At 42.9% G+C, this 21,724-nt stretch overlaps 2 protein-coding genes across 2 annotated transcripts in view; both read left to right on the forward strand.

The window, feature by feature from the left end:
* Positions 1 to 21,724, forward strand: part of LOC137636176 (zinc finger protein 585A-like) — an 89,246-nt gene that overhangs the window by 64,687 nt on the left and 2,835 nt on the right. The gene's annotated exons all lie outside the window — the stretch shown is intronic.
* On the forward strand, positions 601 to 3,390 carry LOC137636174 (zinc finger protein 813-like). Its single transcript, XM_068368571.1, has one exon. The coding sequence runs from the start codon at positions 744 to 746 to the stop codon at positions 1,560 to 1,562; it is 819 nt and encodes a 272-aa protein (XP_068224672.1). The 5' UTR covers positions 601 to 743; the 3' UTR covers positions 1,563 to 3,390.

The following is a 21,724-nucleotide window of genomic DNA, read 5'->3' on the forward strand; positions in this document are numbered from 1 at the left end:
TAAAAGCCTAAAACACACTTCCGTACTAAGGGAAGGGTCGGCCATTTAAAAGTCAAAGAAAGTCCAAAAAACAATCCAAAGTCATCAAAAATTAAATCTATCCAAAATCGAGTTCAAGATTTAAGTTGAAGATAAAACACCTGCACTGCGAAAGCTCAAACCAAAAGGAAGTACTTCACCAAATATGTTGAGAAAACTCCAGGTTATACAGCGAGTATTGATACGTCTTGTCGTTAAGGCCGACAGAGAAAAAATTGGGTCTGTTTACATGTATATGCGGTATCTGGCCGATAGTTGGCGCTGGTGGGCACACCCGCAACCTTCATAGCGATCGCTCGCGAGTTTTTGTGTGTGTTTTCTGTCGAGCCGCTGGAGCAGCAGCTATTACATATTCACCGGCTAAGTTAAATATTTAAAAATACAAATTACAGTACTTAATGAATCTATTTTATTTTTAGAAAACTCCATTACTTTTATTGAGTTTTGCTCTTGTTAAACTGATTGTAGTTTTCTATTCTTCCAGACTTTTCATCCCAAAGGAAGGAATCATCCACCTCTTGCTGCTAAAGCTTGTAAGCTACTGAAGGTATATGCAAGAGACGTAAGGCTGGAAAAGAAAGGGTCATGTTGGAAGATTTTGTTGTACAGTATGATGTCTGAGAATAGGAAGTTTAGTCTTAATTTCCTCTTTGAAGTCTATTGAAAATAATATTAAGGGTTTGTCATCTTGTGATATTGAGAGGATGATGAATTCTGAACCACCTTTTGAATTTTCAATGAAAAGTGAAATTGAAGATCTATTTTCACCTGCAGTCGATCCAGAAAATAATACGTCTGGCAGTGTTGCTCTCTTTAATGATGGCGCTCTTTTCTTGGATCCAAAAATGGAAGTCAAAGTAGAGCCAGAAATATTTGATCCTAGCGAAAGCTATTTCAAAAATTCCTACGAGTACGATGCATCAATGAGTGAAAACGGTTCATTAAGTTGTAAAGTGGATGTCGGTGATGAGGAAAGTGTAGACACTGACATAGGGACAGGTATGAAAGAGGATAAAGGAAAAGAAAAGGGAAGACTTTCATGTGTATTCAGTGGAAGAGAATTATTACAGAAAGATGTTTTGAATCAAGAGGTGAATCAAATAAATGAGAAGCAGATAAAAAAAATGGTCTTTGGTAATGTTAACTCCAATGCTCTAGCTAGAAAGCGATGCACATGCAGTGAATGTGGGAAAGCTTTTCGTGATAGATATTGTCTTACATTACATTCAAGAATTCACACGGGAGAGAAACCATACAAGTGCGATGTCTGTAGCAAAGCATTTACCTCGAAAAAACTTCTCACTAGACATTTAGGAATTCATATGGAAGAGAAGCCATACAAATGTAATGTCTGTAGCAAAACATTTACTTCAAAATATAATCTCACTAAACATTTAAAAATTCACGTGGAAGGGAATCCATACAAATGCAATGTCTGTAGCAAAACATTTACTAGAAAAGCATATCTCACTGTACATGTAAGAATTCACACGGGAGAGAAGCCATACAAATGTAATGTTTAGCAAAACATTTACTACAAAACGTATTCTCATTGCACATTTAACAATTCACACGGAAGAGAAGCCATACAAGTGCGATGTCTGTAGCAAAACATTTACTTTGAAACAACTTCTCACTAGACATTTAGGAGTCCACACAGGGATTCCCACCTAATCCTGGACCCCAGTAACCATCAAGGGAAGGACCCCCCCCCCAAAAAAAAAAGAAGACAATTTCAAAATGTTGAATTGGGTTTGCGGAGAAGAAAGTACTCCTCTTCAGCTTCGCATACATAAGGTATGAGGGGTGGGGCAGACGTAGAAGCCAAGTGTCCGAGGAATAAATTAGAGATTCTGATTTACCACCTGAGAAAATTGGTATTCTAGACTGGCCACAAGGAGAGATAGGTAGGATAGATGTTAAGACCAGGAAGATTCTCACCCTGCACAAAGTCACATATAGAAACCAGTGTATGGACAGAATATACCTCCCACGCAGAGAAGGTAGACTAGGCTTAACTGAAATCAATCAAGCCTACAGAGCAGCAATAGTAAGAACTGGGCAATACTTAAAAGGCTCTGAGGATGAAAACATCAAGAATGTTGCCAAACATTAAAATGAAGCCCCGAGCCAACTAACTTCAATAACAAAGCAGGCTAAGAACTGGTAGAAGAAACAAAGGGCCCTGAACAGACTGCAGCAGCAATGATAGACAGGAAGACCAGGCACAAGTTCAGTTCCATAGAGGGAAAACTTTAAATGGAAATGTGGAAACACCAGAATAGGAAGATTCCAAGAAGAACTAGAAAAGGGTTACACAGACAAAGAAGTCACTCAAATGGATAAAGAATGGAAATTTAGTTTTTGATGGAAAAAGGATGGTAGTAGGAGCACAAGCCCAAGGCCTCCTAACAAACGGTTTCAAGAAAATGACGGGCATATCAGGAAACGACCTGTGAATGTTTTGTCCTGCAGCAGTTGAGAGTGCAGGTCATGTGGTTTCAGCCTGCCAGACCCTACTTGCAGATGGTCACTACACAGCTCGCCACAATAACGTGTGAATATATACATTATTATTACGAATCAAACGCATAAACTATGTACTCTTTTACTACTTTATTGCAATTCTGACTATTATGGATTACAGTACAATAATACCTTCAATTTTCCCGCTGATCAAAAACCTTCATATTCTAATGGGGTCCATTACAATATTCAGGCAAATCTATAGAACTGATATAAATAAAAAAAATACTGCTATACACCATCAAGTTCATTCATCTTTCATTAGACACGATATCAATACTTTATATCGTGAAATAATAAGCCATTTACATCATTCTGTGATTGAAAATGAAGTCCCTTTCTAAAATAACATTCTTTGAGTGACATGTAAACATGAGAAGGAGGCCTGGCTTGAGCTAAGCTAGACTTTTATTTCTAGGTTATATATTCTATAGATAATCATTTGGATTTAATTCATTCGTTAGACATTATAATAGACAGGAAACTTGCCCTTTAGACATAAAATGACGGTAAATACAAGGTTTTGTTAACACTCTGAGGACGACTAAATATGTTAGTAACTCTATAGCAAATATTTACAACGTCTCCCCATCACGGTTGACTTTGTCTTACCTTCTTCACTATTAATTTCTTGGGTTAATGTAAATCATTAATAAATAAACACAAGTTTACCTAAAGGATTATTTTTATTGATTTAAAAACCGGATTATTAGTTTATTTGGAAGATTTAATTCATGAAAAATAAGGATACAAAATCTGATGGTATTTGAAACTATTCATCATATTGTAACATTTCCACAGTATCTGTATTTAGAATTATTTCAATTTAAGGTAAATAAATGTTTTCATTATTTGTGTGTTTTATAATTTCATAATCTTTGAGAGAGAGAGAGAGAGAGAGAGAGAGAGAGAGAGAGAGAGAGAGAGAGAGAGAGAGAATATGTTGTTAAATTTGAGTAGATTAAGGAGGTAGTGGAAGATCAATTAAGAGAAACATATGGGAAATGTTAGGGGAAAAATATCATAGAAATATGGAATAAATATGATATTGAAGTAGAACTAAGAAAGTATGAAAAGCAAGAACTTGAAAATGAAATAAAAAGTAAAGTGGCAAATTAAATTTAAAAAATAGAAGAACAGAAAGCAGAGATGACCAAGTAAGAAAGTACAAAAAGCAAGAACTCGAAAAAGAAAAGTGGCCAATGAAATAAAAAAAAAAAAGTAGAAGAACAGAAAGCAGAGATGACCAAACTGAGGTTTATGAATAGTAATGGTAGAAGAGATTTCATAGGAGAACTTGACACTGATGAGGTTGTAATAGTTATGAAAACAAGGTTAAATACGCTAGAATTAAAGGAAGATTATAGAAATAGGAATGATAATAATAGGCTTTGTGTGTTGTGTAAGGAGCCAGAGGATACTACCGAGAATATTTTCAACTAACGGGTTAAAGAAATTTAAAAACCCCTACTAAAGAGGTTTCCCGGTATATTGGAAAGGTCATAGAAGTTTGAAGTAAAAGTATACAATCTGTGAAGCTGTCTGTGTAGGAGGTAAACTAATAATAATGAATTGTCTGCAGATTGCAACACTTTTCACGTCATGTGCTTCATCTAGTAGTATGCCCACAATCCAATGTTGTGGAGAGAGCAACGAGGAACCTTGAAGTAAAGAACGCTCGCGATATTGAATTGTGCCTCAAAATAAGCCATATTTTTCGAGGAAAAGCCAACACCGTTGTGAAATTGTGTAATATATAAACTCAACTCTGTGTAACTGGGGATATTTGTGAAAGAAAAATGTCAACGGAGCGTTGTGAAGCGGAATAAGGTAAGATAACTTGAATCTCCCTGAATCACTTACTTTTCATTTTTTTCAAAAGTGTATTTAATTGGGTTGCCACTAACGCCTGTCAAACCGTCTTAGAAGATTGACTTCTTAAAATATTTTATATTTCCTTGTTTCCTTTCCTCACTGGGCAATTTTTCCTGTTGGGGCCCCTGGGTTTATAGCATTCTGCTTTTCCAACTAGGGTTGTAGCTTAGCAATTAATGATAATAATAACAACAATAAGCCATGGGTTCATTAAATATTCTTAGTAATATATGAAAATGTATTTTATTTTGGTAATTTATAACTGACTTTTTGGGTGAATGTAGTTCGTTGGGACAGGGTAAGATAAGAGTACGGCAGTCTAAGGATACTGCTCCTAGGTTAGGTTAGGTAGGAAACAGAAACATTCAGTTAGGTGATGTTCTTGTATCTAAAATGTGGTTTTTCACTCTGTCCCAACAAACTACAAAGGCTCCACATCAGGCATGCTCGTCAGAAACATTGTTCGGAACTTTTTGAGTGAATTACTCAAGATATCCCTAACCGAATAATAACATATCGCGTCCCTCAGAATTATATCGCTGTTTGTATATACCAACAAATAGTGGTTTTGAGTTTCCATGAGGCTCCCCAAATGGAGTGAAGAGATATAAAAACAATGTATTGACAGTGTGAATTTCCAGGTGTTCTACCATTGCATATGGTACTTATCTAACATGTAGAAAAATACGTTCCAACAATGCGAGTGCTGAGGGAAATTGTTTTCATATACAGCTATATTACTTATATCGTCCTGGTTACATTCAAATACACATCTTAATTGCATAAGATAATTTAATTTTATATAATTGTAATTTACAAAATTATAATTGAAGCATTATCCAAATGACAGGTACCCTAGAGATGATGATCTAACGAAGCTTATCCAATCAAGAGATTTGTCCAAGGCCCCATAGCTGCGTCTCCACAGGTAATTATACTTGAATTTATCGTAATTGGTCCAATTATATGTTATTAGTAGTATTTATTTAAGGAGAAAGTTCCTGTTGTTTTATTCCAGTTAATATTTTTTGTAAATTATATCAAATAGGCCAGGGTACGTCACAAATAGGTTTAGACTAGGGTACGTGTTGGGTGCTACTTTAGCGTGAGGTCTACCGCCATATGTACGAAGTGTGTATCGCTAGAATAAATGTGTGGAAATTTATGATAACATTTTCATTTGTTCCAACACGGAGTACTTACCTCGAACTACTTTCTTAGGAGTATTTGGGATCTCCTCCCAACCGACCAGAATTTTGTGTAGTTTACCCTATCTCCGTTTTATATGCGGGGGAACCTAGGGCGGAGGAATACGCGCCATGTGGCGACCCAGGGTCAGAGAGCGTGCTCGCCAAGGTCTCGACCTCCAGTAAGTTTTCTGGTCGCGTCGTGATTACATCTCGCCGCGCTGATTATTTATAACTTTTGAGAATTGTAAGAGAACCTTACAAACCCACCTAACCTAATCTAGTAGTTCTCAGGTCACAGCCCCTATCCGTGGGCAAGCCCCCCTGGACCCCCCTTCCCAGGTCACAACCGCTAGCTGGACCTTCTATCCAGGTCTCAAACTAAAAGTAAATCACAAATAAATCCTTTTTGTTTTGGCAATCTTTACAGAAGCTTTGCAGTAGAAATATGCTGGTCTTCCCAAAAAACTTAAGTTAAAATCGGGACTTTGAGGCATTATTTCGCTGTTAATTTCACGAGTAACAATAGCTCTGCACTGAACAGAGAGCATTGCCATCATAGTCAGTTGGTGACATAAATGAAATTACACAAAATTTTGAAATAGATTGATGTACTTCCCTTAAGTTCCCTCTTTGAGACGTCTTTATGTGATGGTGGTTGAGTTGAAACCGATGGGGTAGGTGGGAGAAATATGGCTGTTGTAGAACAACATCCGGGAACTTATGAAGAAGTACTCGTAAACTGTTAATTGGTTTAAAGAAACCAGCTGACAAATACGTCATTGTAAATGCACAGAAAGCTCCCCAAACCCATGGGAAACAACGCATGTGCAAAAAGTTCCCTTCTGTCTCTCAGATGTAAACAATGGACTTGGAGTGAAAAACATATCTCACATTTTGACAGACCAATATGTAAGTTATTATACCCCAGGCCCCTATTAAACATATAGAGAAAAATACCAAACTAGCTAGCACTCGTTCATTTCTTATAGCGAATTCCAGTTTCGCCGTAAAGCATCTAATGTTTACCATGAAAACAATATCTTTTATGGCTTTAAAAAACGGTTGCACGGTGTAATTATGGTGATATTTCTATAGAGTCCCACCCTGCATGTACCGCTTACCAGTACATAGGAGCCTGAAGTTTTTCTTTTTTCGCGAGCGAAGCAAAATCCATTAGACTCTACGAAATATTTTAGAAATCTATCGAAATATTACCATAATTATAGGTATTCTGAATATTTTTGATAATGATTTCTGGTGGAAAGCCATAATTTTTTAGTTATGGTGGGTTGACTACCGAGTAATACTAATGAAACACGGTCCAAACACTGGAGTTTTTATTTGCTAGGGCTTACCGGACGTAGCCTTTTTATATCAGCGGCCATTTCCTCCCGTGTGTATAGAAAATAGACAACAACTAACCTAAACTTCTCCCACCTAACCTAACTTACAAGCCGTGTCCTAACCTACTTACTTATTGGGGGTGCTAATGCCCCCCTGCGACCCCCATTACACGGCCGTATTCATAGTCTGCCTTCATGATACATACAGGCGGCCGCTATCTTACGTACACCTCTACCGGGCTCACAGAAAACGTGCCTTTCCATCTGATTTTCTATGGAGGTGTTGTAGCTTGGTTGATAATATTAATAATGTTAATAATTACAAAGCATTGTCCTGTCCCTTATCCCTGGTATTCATGAGAAACTTTTAAACTGGTTTTATTGAAAGTAATTGCTGCCTTAGTGGCATTAATTTTGTAATTGACTTTTTGTATTGTTCTTATTATCTTTTTCTCTTCATTGTTCTAATCCGCCAGTACCTGGGATAGGGACATTTTCCAGAGGAAGGTGATGGAGTCCATATTCCTTCACAATTCTTCTTTAAGATATCACTACATATTACAAAAGTACAGATATTAAGTGTAAAGTATGTCTTTACCGTGAAACACTATCACAATGTAGATGTGTTGCAGGCTTTGCTGTCCTTGGGTGTTGCTGGACTTCCTTCTAAGGAAGTCTTTCTTAATCTCCTTCAGCTGGGTTCCCAGAGTAATCCTGTTCCTGCTGCCCCTGTTGTTGCCGTCTCTTCTCCTGTCGACGCATAGTCTGTGTGAAGCCCATCTCTTGCCTTCTCCATCTAGTCTCATTCATGACCTTCGTACTCGTTTGCCCTCCCTTCGACGGCCACCTGCTGATGACGAGCCCTCCCATCACCCTTAGACCTCCACGTCTTCTAGGGATCACATCCCTCTACATTCGTCATCCGCCAGGCAGTGCTCCTGTTCGCAAGATCGCCAATCTTCTCGTCCGTCTCCTGTTCGTGATCATTAGTGTTCTCAGGATCATCACTTGCCGGCTCGTGCTAGTCCCTCCAGTGCTCTTATGACCATCCCCATGGAACGGGGTTTGAGTTCTCAGGTCTCTTAAGAGACCATTCTATGAACCATTACACCAGGCAACTGATTGCCACCTGACTTGGAAGACGGTGTTCTTGCTAGCTTTTGGCCTTCTCTTATATGCCCAGTGAGGAGTTGAGGCTGTATCTTAAGAGAACAGCCACAGCCCATCCTCCTGTGTCTGCACTATTCATCAGCACAGGAAGGACCAAAAGGAGGGTCACCATGAACACCATCTCAGCGTGGATTTGCAAGGTCATAGACCATGCACTGAATCCAGACCCTCCTCCCTCATGTCGCCCCAGAGCTCATGATGTCAGGGGCATAGTTACGTCCCTGGCTTTCAAGAAAACCTTCTCAGTGACGCAGGTTCTTCAAGCTGGGGTGTAGAATCGTCAGACCACATTCACATCCCACTACCTGCAAGATGTAACCCACTGGAGACTCGCTACGTTCTCTATCGGTCCTTTGGTGGCTGCACAACGGCTGGTTTAAAACCTCAAGCTCCTTATTGGACAAGTAGCAGAAGGTTGAGTGGCATTGTTACCCGGTTTTAGTCTGCGTGAATGAAAAGGTTTGACTGGCCCTTATTCTTTTCTTCATTCTCCCCTCTCTTGGGGAAATCAGCATCCTGAGTTCTATGCATAGCTGACCTCAAACCACTGCAGGTAAACCATGCTCCTTTGTGTTCCTAGTATTAAGATTAATACTGTTACGTCTCCATACCCTGACGAGGTGGTATTGGGAAAGTCCTAGTTACACAGTTTTTCCTTCTAAAGAACTTAGAATAACTATACCAGGACAGTCTCAATTCTACATACCTCAACACACAGCTTGCGTAGGCCATGGACCTTGCATAGCATGGTTTTAGAGAGGTGCAGGGACTCCTTATTTTTTGAGTACTGATACACTCAGATAAGGAGCCCCTGGGTAAAGCCAAAAGCCAGATTTGCTGGGATGTCCACCCTTCCTAATGGATGAGTCACCCCTATTAGATAGCATGGTTTTTATTCCAGTTACGGAACAAATGACAAATTCGTAGATAATTTGTATTTTTCCTAACTATACGAACCTTAGCTATTTAAGCAAACTTACTCGCCAACCCTATCTCCCTCGAAGTCCTACCTCCGAGCAAAGTGAGCTCAAGCACAGGTGTGTGAGGGGGGGGATAGCAAGCTACCCTCCCCTACCCCCCTAACTAGCGGTGTGGGTAGTAAACCCTCGTTAAATAGCCAAGGTTTGTATCGCTAGGAAAAATACAAATTATCTACGAATTTGTCATATCTTAAGCTAATCATACATTGTCCCTCCATCACTTGTCCCCCGTAAGAACTTCCTGCAATGAAAAATGATGACATATCACTGATGTGTTAGTTGGTGTACCCAGTTATCCCAGATACCCCCTCAACCCTCCCACTACCTAGTGGGTGGGTGGTTGCCACATTGCATTAAAGTCCTAATGGCTAATCTTCCAGCTTATCTGAAAGATAATCCCCATTAAATAATTAAAGGTTTGTATTTTATGAAAAATACAAATTACTTCTAAATTTGTCATATTTTCATTGTAATCTTCTCCAGCTGATTATAGTTTTCTATTATTTCAGACTTTTCATCCCAAAGGAAGGAATCATCCACCTCTTGCTGCTAAAGCTTGTAAGCTACTGAAGGTATATGCAAGAGACGTAAGGCTGGAAAAGAAAGGGTCATGTTAGAAGTTTTTGTTGTACAGTATGATGTCTGAGAATGGGAAGTTTAGTCTAAATTTCCTCTTTGAAGTCTATTGAAAATAATATTTAGGGGTGTTTCATTTTTTGATATGGAGAGAATGATGAATTCTGAACCACCTTTTGAATTTTCAATGAAAAGTGAAATTGAAGATCTATTTTCACCTGCAGTCGATCCAGATAATAAAGGGATTTTGACGTAGGAAAAATCTATTTTTGGGCGAGGGACCTGTGCCGCCCAGTGAATAAGCTCCTATTAGCACTTATTCTTAGGTAATTTACTGCTAAATATACCAGAGAAAAAATGTAAAGGAGTGCTAGGTTAACTAGCTCGCTCACCTATTGGTGTCGGTATGGAATTGGGCGTATAATCCAGAGGTCCCGCACCATTTAGATTCATCCACGACAAAGACCCCAATAGAGGAGAGCCGTTCAACCTCACTCGGCACCACCATCTCTGCATCCGCTCAGAACCCAACTCCTTAGCACCCAAAGTTTGGGGACTCCAAGGGAGAGGAGCTGGGAGGGTTCACTGGGCGGCACAGGTCCCTCGCCCAGAAATAGATTTTTCCTACGTCAAAATCCCTTTTCTGGGCTTGAACCTGTGCCGGCCAGTGAATATATACAAGAGAAATGTCACCAAACTTGAAAAATAAAGGAAAAGCATAAACATAAGGGAAACACAAGTTACTTTTAATCAGAGATGAGTGCCAAAAACAGCTATAAGGGTACCTTAAAAAGGACATAAATCCACTTGGTAGAACAATTGACAAAAAAGGTAAGGTATAATAATGCCGTGAGTGATGATATATACAGATACTCAGGAGTCAAAAAATTTACAAATATAGTAATAGTAATCAGGTGCGAAACCAACGAATACAAATAGGGTATAAATGAGGCAGGTAAGGGGGAGAGATAAAATGACAAGGAATTAACATGTGAGTTACCTGGGAGTAACTACGCTCCCTGCAGCTACTGTAGGAAATTTAAGGGCTTCCAAATATTTAAGATAGTGTTTCTTGAACACTAACGGTGACTTCCACCCTGTGTACCTAGAAAGATCCGTAAAATTCATGTGGTGAAAAAAGTTCACCGAAGTAGCAACTGCTCTAATATCATGTGCAAGAGGAAAAGAGTCAGGGCTATCTTGTTTAATAAAATACAAAATTTGTTGCCTGATCCCTTTAATGGTAATGGTACCGCCTTGTTCTCTAACGAATAGAGGCCCGGAGGAGTTAGAGGAGGTCCGGGATAAATAAGACTTAAGAGTAGTAACAGGGCACAGAGACGGATCTTGCGTGAGGGGAACAATTTTCCAGGAGGACCATCTGTTCTGAGGGTCTTCGTTCTTAGCTAAAAAGAACTTGTTAGGTGAAAGAAGGACCTCTCCCGAAGGAAGGAACTCAATATGACCCGGGTCTCTTGACAAAGCTGCCAGTTCAGAAATTCTTGCCCCGGAAGCCAAACTCACAAGGAAAAGTGTTTTCCTGAGAAGGGGAATATAATCACAAGAACTGTTAATGGTATCAGAAGCCAATTTGAGTACATCATTAAGGAACCAGGTAACCGGGGTAGGACGAGTAACCGGTTTCAGTCTGGCACAAGCTTTCGGAATTGAAGCTAACAAAGAGTCGGTTAAGTCTATGTTAAAACCCACTAGGAAGATCTTTTTCAAAGCAGATTTAATAGTGGTGATAGTATTGGCTGCAAGACCTGATTCTAATAAAGTTCTAAAGAAAGTGACTGTAAGATTCAAGTTCATACAGTGTACTTCTGAGTCTATCAGAAATTTAGCCAACTTTTTAACCGCAGAATCATATTGGCGGATGGTGGAATCCCGTTTATCTGATTCTAGGAACAGGGTGTTTTGAGGATCGATATTGGCACCATGCATGGCCGCAAACTTCATGAAGTCCATAAAGTTAGGGCGCTCTGAATGTTTGAGAAAGCGTACACAACACGTGTTTGTACTATCTGAGACAGAACCGGATTGGGTATCGGGTGAGGATGTAGTCTCAACTCTCGCAGGAGAGGGTACCAATTGCTCTTGGGCCAGTTGGATGCGACCAAGGCTACTCGTCCCTTGAAGGATCTCAGTTTGTCTAGGACTTTCAGTAAAAGATTCACCGGGGGAAAGAGATAAATCCTTTCCCAGATGTCCCAATTCTGTGACATGGCGTCTGTGGCGTAGGCCTGAGGGTCTAGATTGGGAGCCACATATACTCTCAATTTGTGGTTGGATTCCGTGGCAAAGAGGTCCACTTGGAGACCCGGAACCCGAGAGAGAATCCACCGGAATGACTTTAAATCGAGTGACCATTCCGACTCTAGAGGGGAGGTCCGGGACAGGGCGTCTGCAACTACGTTCCGGACTCCCGCCAGATGGACAGCTGAAAGATGCCAACGGTTCGAGGCTGCTAGGGAGAATATGGCTACTAGAACATGGTTCAGAGGCCCTGATTTTGATCCGCCTCTGTTGAGGCAGCAGACCACCACTTCGCTGTCGAGAACCAGACGAAGGTGTTGTCTCTTGGATGGAGCGAGACGTTTCAGGGTTAGTAGAACTGCCATGGCCTCCAGCACATTGATGTGAAATTGGCGGAATAAGGGAGACCAAAGACCTTGAACTTTCCTGAGCTGAGAATAGCCTCCCCAACCTGATAGGGATGCGTACGTGTGAATGATTAACTTCGGAGGCGGAAATCGAAGGGGAACTGACTTTGACAGATTGTTGGCCTTTGTCCAAGGTAGAAGTCTTTCCCGGAGAATGGGAGGAAGGCGGACTTTCCTGTCCCGGAGCTTCCTGTTCGCCCTCGAACGCCAGACACGATTGATATCTTTCAATTTTGCTTTCAGAAGTAGATCCGTCACTGAAGCAAATTGAAGGGACCCTAGGATCCTCTCTTGGAGTCGTCTGGAACTCACTTTGTCTTTGAGAAAGCGTTTGGTGTTCATTGCAATCTCTAACCTCTTGGGTTTGGGAAGACACAGAGTGTGAGATATAAGATCCCATTGCAGGCCGAGCCATTGGAACTTTGATTTCGGAAGAAGACGGGACTTCTTGAAGTTGATCTGGAAGCCTAGAGATTGAAGGTATTGGATGACTTTGTGAGTGGCTTTTAGGCAATTTTGGGAGGTGTCTGACCAAATGAGCCAGTCGTCCAGGTAGGCTACTACTTGAATCCCTTGATTTCTGAGTTCCTGAACAGCAACTTCTGCTAACTTTGTGAAGATCCTTGGGGCGATGTTGAGCCCGAAAGGCATCACCTTGAAGGAGTAATTTTTGTTTCCTAGGCGGAATCCTAGATACGGACGGAAGTGTCTCGCTATCGGGACGTGATAATAGGCGTCTGTAAGATCGATAGAGGTGGTGACGGCCCCACGGGGAAGTAAGGTCCGCACCTGCGAGACGGTAAGCATTCGAAACTTGTCGCATTGAATGGACAAGTTGAAAAGGGATAGGTCTAGAATCACTCTTCTCTTGTCCAAATCCTTCTTCGGGACACTGAACAGCCGACCCTGAAACTTCAGGTGTTTCGTTTCTTGTATGGCGTTCTTTTGTAACAGGTCCTGGACAAATTCGACTAGGTCCGGAGTGGAATGCTGATGAAATCTGTTCGGTGGAGGAGGTCCTTGAATCCAACTCCACCCCAGTCCCTTGGAGATGATACTGAAAGCCCAGGGACTGAACCTCCATTTGTTGCGGAAGGCATAAAGCCTCCCCCCTACCCGCTGCACCTCAGTATTGGCTTGAGGAGTTGCCTCCACGTCCGCCTCGGAAGTTCTTTCCTTTGCGAAAGAATCTACCTCTACCTCTGTTCTGGTATGAACCACGGTGGTAGCCTCTACTTCTGTTATAACCCTGGGAAGAGCCTTGAGCCTCATAAGAATGGTTAAAGGCTGGAGAGGTGGTGGAGGCACCGGGAAGCTGGCTCTTAGGGAGCAGAACGGTGACGTAGTCATCCGAGGAAGGAGCCTGAGAGGTGGAATGCTGTGCAGGAACAGCCGGAGATGGTGGGAGAGGCTGCCGGAAAACGGACGAGCTACTTTGCTGTTGCCGGAACTGAGTGGAGGTATACGGGCGGAGCTTCTTCCTACCCCGGGCTTGGTAACTTGCGGGATCATATTTCCGCTTAGGAGTCAAACCCCAACGGGCTTTAAGGCTCTGATTAACTCTTGTAGCCTCTGTCAAGACTTCCTCCACAAGATCCTCAGGGAAAAGATTTGGACCCCAACAAGAGGACCGGATAAGCTTATTCGGTTCGTGCCTAATAGTCGCCTCAGCCAGGACGTGTTTACGGCACCTACGTTTAGCAAGAGCAAAGTCATATAAGTCAAAATATAACGACTGCAAGGTAGCCTTATTGAGAGACTTAAAGATACTCTCAGTATCATAAGTTAAGGCTATCGACTCCGTAGAAGTGGCCAAGTTCAAAGTTCGACCAACACGTAGGCGGGAATCATACTCCTGTTTAATAAGGGATTCCAGGAGACGGGGAAGCCGTTCACTAAAAATTACTGACGCACAGTCCGCTGTCAGCTTGCCAGAAGTAAAGGTGGTATGGACATTGTCCCAACACTCATTATCTGAAGGAAGAAGGAGGGAGATCGGATCTACCTCTCGGATGGGAGGCAAGGGCTTCTCCTCCAGAGCGTATTGAAAAGCAAGCTCTGCAATCTTAGTGACGCATGGAGTCACGGTATCCTTGTCCATTAGGAACATTGTGAAAGAACTTTTATGAGGCGTCAACATGGTATTGGTGCAACCTATATCATTTAGAAACCTAGCCCAAACAGATTGGGCTTGTTCCTTTGGGAAAATGACGGTCTCCTTGGGGACCTTATCCAGCCGAACCAGAGCTTCCTCGGTAAGCCTGGCATAACCATGAAATGGAAATGCGAGACCAGGAGGAAAGAATTCAAAATCCTCTAGTGGACGAGTACCAAGACCTTCCAACGTTAACATCCCGTCTGAGAACGGGGAATGAAGAGCCATGCGCCAAGGGTTATTCTTGGTAAACGGCGGAAGCTTAGAGGCATCCGGGATGAGAGAGCTTTGAACTCGCTCCGGAGCACCATGCTCTAATGCCCCAAGTCTCTGACCAATGTTAGAGAACATCGTGTCCATCTTGGCCTGCATTTCTGATACAATCTTAGATTGCATCTCCGACACAATGCGAAGCATGGCTGATTCGGAAAGGCCCGGGTTAGGAGCAGAAGTGGCTGATTGTACTCCCGGGTCGTGAGACTTAGAGGAGGAGCCGGAAGCCTTAAATGATGGGTCTGTATTCGGTTTGGAACCATGGGAAGCCTTGTGGGGCTTACGAGCTTTTGGCAAAATTCTAGATTTTGATTTATCTTTGGGGGGAACCGGGTGTGATCGGTGAGACGAATCGCGGTCCCCAGAAAAACCATGGAAAGAAGAGAGATCAGATGAAGAAGAAAGAGCGGGGCTGAGGATAGGAATCTCAGCGCCGGTAACACCTGCCTCACTTACCACCCTACCTGCATCCGGATCATCCAACAACATGGGTTCCACATCCAAGTTCAAGGAGGCAACATTGTCTTCCAGATCTCCGGGGGTACCCGACGGATCTTGATCCTGGTCGATGAATCCCGAAATAGTGGCATCAATGTCGGCAATGATGGGTGCCGCAACAGCTCTAGCCACGGCGGCTGAAGACTTGGCATTAGGGTAAATCATAGCGCAGTAGTCTTCAGAGAGGACGTAAGGCTGTTTTGATTTCACGTTTCGGGCAAATCCCCCAACCCACACTTTCAGTGTGGCCCGAGCCGCAGTCTTCTGCTCCGGGGATGCCTGAAATAATAGTGGGAATTAAAGAAAGGAAGATTCCCGGAGGTCCTTCAAGACCATAGAAATCTTACTAAATAGTGTATGTATACCAAATAAAGGTAAGAATAATTAGAAAAGACAACATTGCCAACGGAACTCACCGAATCAGATCCAAGGGTGGTGATGAGGTCAAAACAGACCATACAATTATCAGGGTGCCAGACTACGATGTCTTCCAGCTAAACTCCGCAGAGGGCGTGAGACCTACACATCGTATGGCCACAAGGCTGGTGAAGAACAGCCGCACAGGCCGTCGTCTGACAATGAACCATCTATAAAAAGAATAGTATATGAGAAACTGTAATTCTCTTAAGTAGGGGCGGGTCCGGAGGACCCGGGACTAAACATAAGTCTAACTTAAGACTAGAGCTTAACTGTAATACTCTTAAGTAGGGGCGGGTCCGGAGGACCCGGGCCTAAACATAAGTCTAACTTAGGACTAGAGTATAACTATCCATTCCGGTCGAGCCGGGATCATAAAGAAGGATGCAACAAAGAATTAACACACATGGTGTCTGACTTCCCGGAGCGAGGTTAAGCCCCGGACCGGGATATAAAAGTACATCCATAAACTAATACATATAGGAACTCCGGGATAGTGATCTGTCATATATAATCATAGTAACTGTTATAAGGGGGGGCGGAACCGTAGATAAGAATCACCAACAGAACCCGGAGGGTTTCGTATAACATAATAAAAGTGTGATAGGTGAATATAAAATAGGGTGCACCGGGATCCTACTCTGTTGACCGGTGGCCAACCAGTCTAGACAGAGACGAAACCACCGGGACACCCGGAGAGAGGACAAAGTCCATAAACACTGAACTACCCCCTCTGAAAGAAGGGAAGGCAACGGTCCCCTAGGGGAGGGGGGAGAGAAGCCTAGTCACCAACCTAGCGAGAGGGGGAGCTTGGGGGAGGATCACGTGATACGGAGCAGCAGGGCTACCAACTGACGATCCCCAAACACTACCAAAACAGATCATACGGAGTAATAAGCACAAATATTCATTATAAAAGTAATAGCGTTGAAAAATATATAAACATACACATAAAAAATTAGGGCAAGGCATGCGAAATAATGAATAAATCCCGAAGGACAACAACCTGATGGCTTATATAATAAAAATTGCCGTCCAGTGACGAAGGTCGGCAAGCCATTTACTATACGTAATCTGATATCGGCCCTAAATATGAACCACAAGGGTTCTAAACGCTAAATAATGAATATCCACTATAAAACATATAAAAATTTAAACTAATAATAAAAATAATACACTTAGTAACCCGCGAGTGAAACTAAAAGCTCTCAAAACAGGAGTACCAACCGAAAGCGGAATCGAGCAAGACCGAGATGAACGAAGAGAATAAACTCTTATAACTTAAATATTAAACGATCTAGATTGCTCAAAACACAGCAAAACATAGCTTGGTACTTAACTTAGACGGTGTCTCCTGGGAAACCGATGTAGAAGCCATAATCCACGGAAAATAAGGCAAAAACACGAGAGCACAAACTAGCGGGTTACCACACAGGCGTGCTAAAAAGGAGTTGGGTTCTGAGCGGATGCAGAGATGGTGGTGCCGAGTGAGGTTGAACGGCTCTCCTCTATTGGGGTCTTTGTCGTGGATGAATCTAAATGGTGCGGGACCTTTGGATTATACGCCCAATTCCATACCGACACCAATAGGTGAGCGAGCTAGTTAACCTAGCACTCCTTTACATTTTTTCTCTGGTATATTTAGCAGTAAATTACCTAAGAATAAGTGCTAATAGGAGCTTATTCACTGGCCGGCACAGGTTCAAGCCCAGAAATACGATTGGCAGTGTTGCTCTCTTTAATGATGGCGCTCTTTTGTTGGATCCAAAAATGGAAGTCAAAGTAGAGCCAGAAATATTCGATTCTAGCGAAAGCAACTTGACAAATTCTTACAAGTACGATGCATCAGTAAGTAAAAACGGTTCATTAAGTTGTAAAGGGGATGTCGACGAGGAAGAAAGTGTAGACACATACTTAAGGACAATTATGGAAGAAAATAAAGGAAAAGAAAAAGAAAGCGTGTGCCAAAGCTCTCTACAGCTCATCAGCACCCTCCAGCTCGCCGGTGTTCTCCAACGCCCACCTGTGTGCCAGTGCTCTCCTGCGCATTCACTGGAAACTGCGCACCAGCATCCTCCTGCGCAGTGCCTTACTGCACCCCAGCACTCTCCCGCGCGCCACCACTCTTCTGCACTCAAGATCTCTCCGGCCCACCAGTACCTGCTATGCGCCTACGCTCACCGGCGCACTTGCGCCATGGCCATGAGCAGGCTTCTACAAGCTCCTATGTTTATTGAACATCAAATTGACAGGTCACCATCACCTCATTCCCATCCCCGCAAAGGCATTACAGTGCTACCAGCAGGAAAAGGGGAAGGGGGTCTTCACAGAAGGGTTCAGGATGCTGAAGCTGCCTTCCTCAATGGTGGACCCATCAACAGCAGAGACTCTTGACAGGGAACCTTCGGTCCCTTTCCCTTCAGGGGATCTTTCTGACAGTGCGTCAGTCAGTCATCAGCCGTAGTTCAGTGCTATGCTCAGAGTAGTGGTGCAAGCCTTCAAGCCTTCTCTGTCTGCCAGCTCTTCGGAGCAACCTTACAGCTCCAGCAGACATATTGCAAGGAACCACAGCTTCTTGTTCTCCCCTGTAGAGGAAGAGAGGAGTCTCAGATGCGGTCACTTCCCTAAGAGTAAAGCTGACTCCTGTTAGGCCAACAAGGCCTGCTTTTCCTGCATCTTCCACCAGACACTCTCCTAACTCACCTCTGCCGAGTGAGTTGCGTGAGGGAGGGGCTTCCTCTCTTCCACCTTCGGAGGAAGTTTCCCCTCGCACGGATAGTTCTTCACCACCGTGGGAAGTCATGAGGGACATGACAATCCGGCCTTCAATGCTTGAGTCCTACCTCCTTCCTCGGAAGGAACCTAAGGACTCCAAGACTCTTCCAAAGTCCTCTTCAAGGACCTCTAATTCTACAGATGCAGCCAGTCACTCAAGGGATGTCCGCAACCCACTCCGAGAAGAGCTCTTGGGTGTGGAAGAAGGACACTTTGCTACCAGTTTAATGTCGGAAGGAGAGCAGAAAGTGTCGTAACATGCATTCTGGCAGGTTCAGACTCTCATGAGGGTTCTCAATTTGTTTACCAACCCAGAGATACTCCCTCGAGAGGGCAAAGACCAGTGCCGCCTTGCGTTGGTCTCAGGAGCTGAAGGGTGCCAGGGCTAAGATTGCCCTGCAGTCTTCTGTGGTTGGTGTTGTGGAAGGGGTATTTCTCCTCTCGATGCCACCATTCCAGCAATAGCAGAGCTATTCGTGTAATTACGTGAAGAAATGCGCCAGTCAGTCATGGCGGTGAAAGGCTATCGCTCAGCCTTAAGCGTCGCCTTTAGACTGAATGGAATGGTCATTTCTTAAGCCTCGCCTTTAGACTGAATGGAATGGTCATTTCTTTATCGCTAGAACTTTCCTTACTCATACGAGTTATAAACTTACCTGTCCTCTGTCTGAAGTGAGACCTCCCTCTTGGAACGTGGTTCGAATTCTCAGGTCTCTAAAGAGACCTCCATATAAACTATTATCACCACCTAACCTGGAAGATGATGTTCCTGATAGCTTTGGCTTCAGCCAAGTGAGTCAGTGAACTTCGTGGTCTCTCATACAACATCTCCCATTCAAGGGGAGGGGAGAGAGGTAACGATCATCTTCGTCCCTGAGTTTGTTGCTAAGACTCAGAACCCGGGAGTAGTGGACCTTCGATTCGACTCCTTCCGGATTTTGAGTCTTTGTTCTGTAACAGATGACCTTGATCATCTCTTACTCTCCCAGTGAGGAGTTTGAGGCTGTACCTTAAGAGAACAGCCACAGCCCGTCCCCATGTGCCTGCACTCTTTGTCAGAACAGGGAGGACCAAGAGGAGGGTCACCAAGAACACCATCTCAGCATGGATTTGCAAGGTCATAGACCATGCGCTGAATCCTTCACGTCGCCCCAGAGCTCATTATGTCGGGCGTAGCTACATCCCTGGCATTGAAGAGGAACTTTTCAGTGACAGGTTCTTCAGGCTGGGGTGTGGAAATGAAAGAACACTCTCACAGCCCACTGCCTGCAAGATATGACCCACAGGAGGCTCGATACGTTTTCTATTGGCCCTGTGTTTGCTGCACAATAGCTGGTATAAAATGCACACTCCTTATTGGACAAGTATCAGAAGGTTGAGGTCACTGTATCCGGTTTTAGTCAGTGTGAATTCTTTTCTTCATCGTCCTCTCTCCTGGTGAAAGTAGCATCCTTGGTTCTCTGCATAAGCTGACCTCAAACCACAGCAGGTAAACCATGCTCCCTTGTGTAGATAGTATAAAGCTAATACTGTTGCGTCCCCATACCCTGGTGAGGTGGTATTGGGAATGTCTTGGTTACAACAGTTTTTACTATAAAAGACTCGGAATAACTTTTACCTGGATGGTCACACTTCTAAATATCTCAACATATAGCTTGCGTAGGGCGTGTTGTGACCGAGGCAACACCTGCCTTGAGTGTTGGAGGTGGTCTGCCTCACAGTGAAAGTGCTTTGGACGTAGGTGCAAGAAGTCTAAGAGAGATTCTTTGTCTTGAGGGTGTTCCTCGAAGTCGAAGAAACTTCGGCCTTCTTCATCTCCCCCCCATCTCTTCCCGAATCTCCTGGTCGATCAGTCTCCCGGGGAACGGTCAAGCAGAAGCATAAACCATTTAACATCAGGTCAAATTTGGGGTTTAAGGGACGTAACTGTTTCCCCTGGAGAAGCGGTTCTGCCCTCCCCTCGGGGAGTGGCTGCTCTTTTTCTGATATTTTACAGGTGTGGCCATCAATGGGTATGGCTGGTCCCCTGTCAAACAAGGCATTGTTGGAGCTTCTCCATCTAGGTGCTGAGAGGAAGTGGACATTGGCTTTGTCTGAGGTGGATCTGTTGCCGATGAGTGCTGTCCTTGGCTATTCTGGAGTTTCTGCCACTTTGTCCGCAGAAGAGTCTTCCCCTTTGTCTTCGCCTACTTTGCAACTATAAAATGAGACATAATTCTTTTGTGTTTTACAGTTAAGCAACCTTTTTCTTGCCAGTTATCTCTAGCTGGACTATAGAGAATGATTGCATAGCATTCATTACCATAGTGTTTATTGATTCTGTATAGTTCACAGACTGTAAGTGGACCCTTCAGTGAAAATAGGTTAAAGGCTAGACACCATTTATCAAGTGTTATTTCTATCTCATGATTATTCTTATCACTGACTGTCGTTTTCCCATCATAATATAATTGCCTCATATATATTGACAGATTTTCCATGGGTAGTGTTTCACATACACATCCCCAGAAACAAGTGACCATAAAGGGGCATAGAAAGAGTTCAGCAGCAATCAAAGTTAAGGGTTGTCAATGTCCAAACCCTGCTGACTCCTTTTGTAGATAATGAACCACAATGTTGTGTGGTTCTCCTTTAAGCTTGAAGCTTTCTTAAGTCGCAAGCTTGGAACTTTCATGTCACAAGCTTAAACCTTTTTTATGCATTGGAACTTTCTTGTCAAAAGCATGAAGCTTTTTTATATCACAAGCTTGGAACTTTTTTATGTTCCAAGCTTGAAGCTTTCTTATGTAACAAGCTGGGAACTTTCTTAGGTCACAGGCTGGGAACTTTGTTTGAATACTTTGATCTTGACCGAAAAGGCTCTTTCTTGGTGTTAATTGCTAAGAAATTTGCATCATAAACTTAATGAGACTGTATTTTGAAAAAGAACTTTTATATCTTATATCTTATTTTTGGGTGTGTGGGTGTCATAGAAAAAAAAACCAGGTATTTGTGTTTTTGTATTGATATAAGGGTGCCTAATTAGTGGGAGGCTTTTTATCTTCAAATAATTGTATTGTTTTTCAATTCTTATTCCATGTCATAGGAATGAACTTTTGTTACTAAGTCGTCTTCCCTTCGTTCAAGTATCCCCAGTATATGAGGACAGATGCCCACTTACAAGATGAGGAAGTCTTCAGGTGTACACCTCCTCCCTCTCTCTGATCTGGCCGTTTTATCAAGGCAAGAGAAACCAGTCGTC

This window comes from Palaemon carinicauda, unplaced genomic scaffold, assembly GCF_036898095.1.
Source record: "Palaemon carinicauda isolate YSFRI2023 unplaced genomic scaffold, ASM3689809v2 scaffold244, whole genome shotgun sequence".
Lineage (NCBI taxonomy): Eukaryota > Metazoa > Arthropoda > Malacostraca > Decapoda > Palaemonidae > Palaemon > Palaemon carinicauda.

Bases quoted from the DNA above. Each gene is read 5' to 3' on its own strand.
- LOC137636174 (XM_068368571.1), top strand. From the start codon at position 744: ATGATGAATTCTGAACCACCTTTTGAATTTTCAATGAAAAGTGAAATT.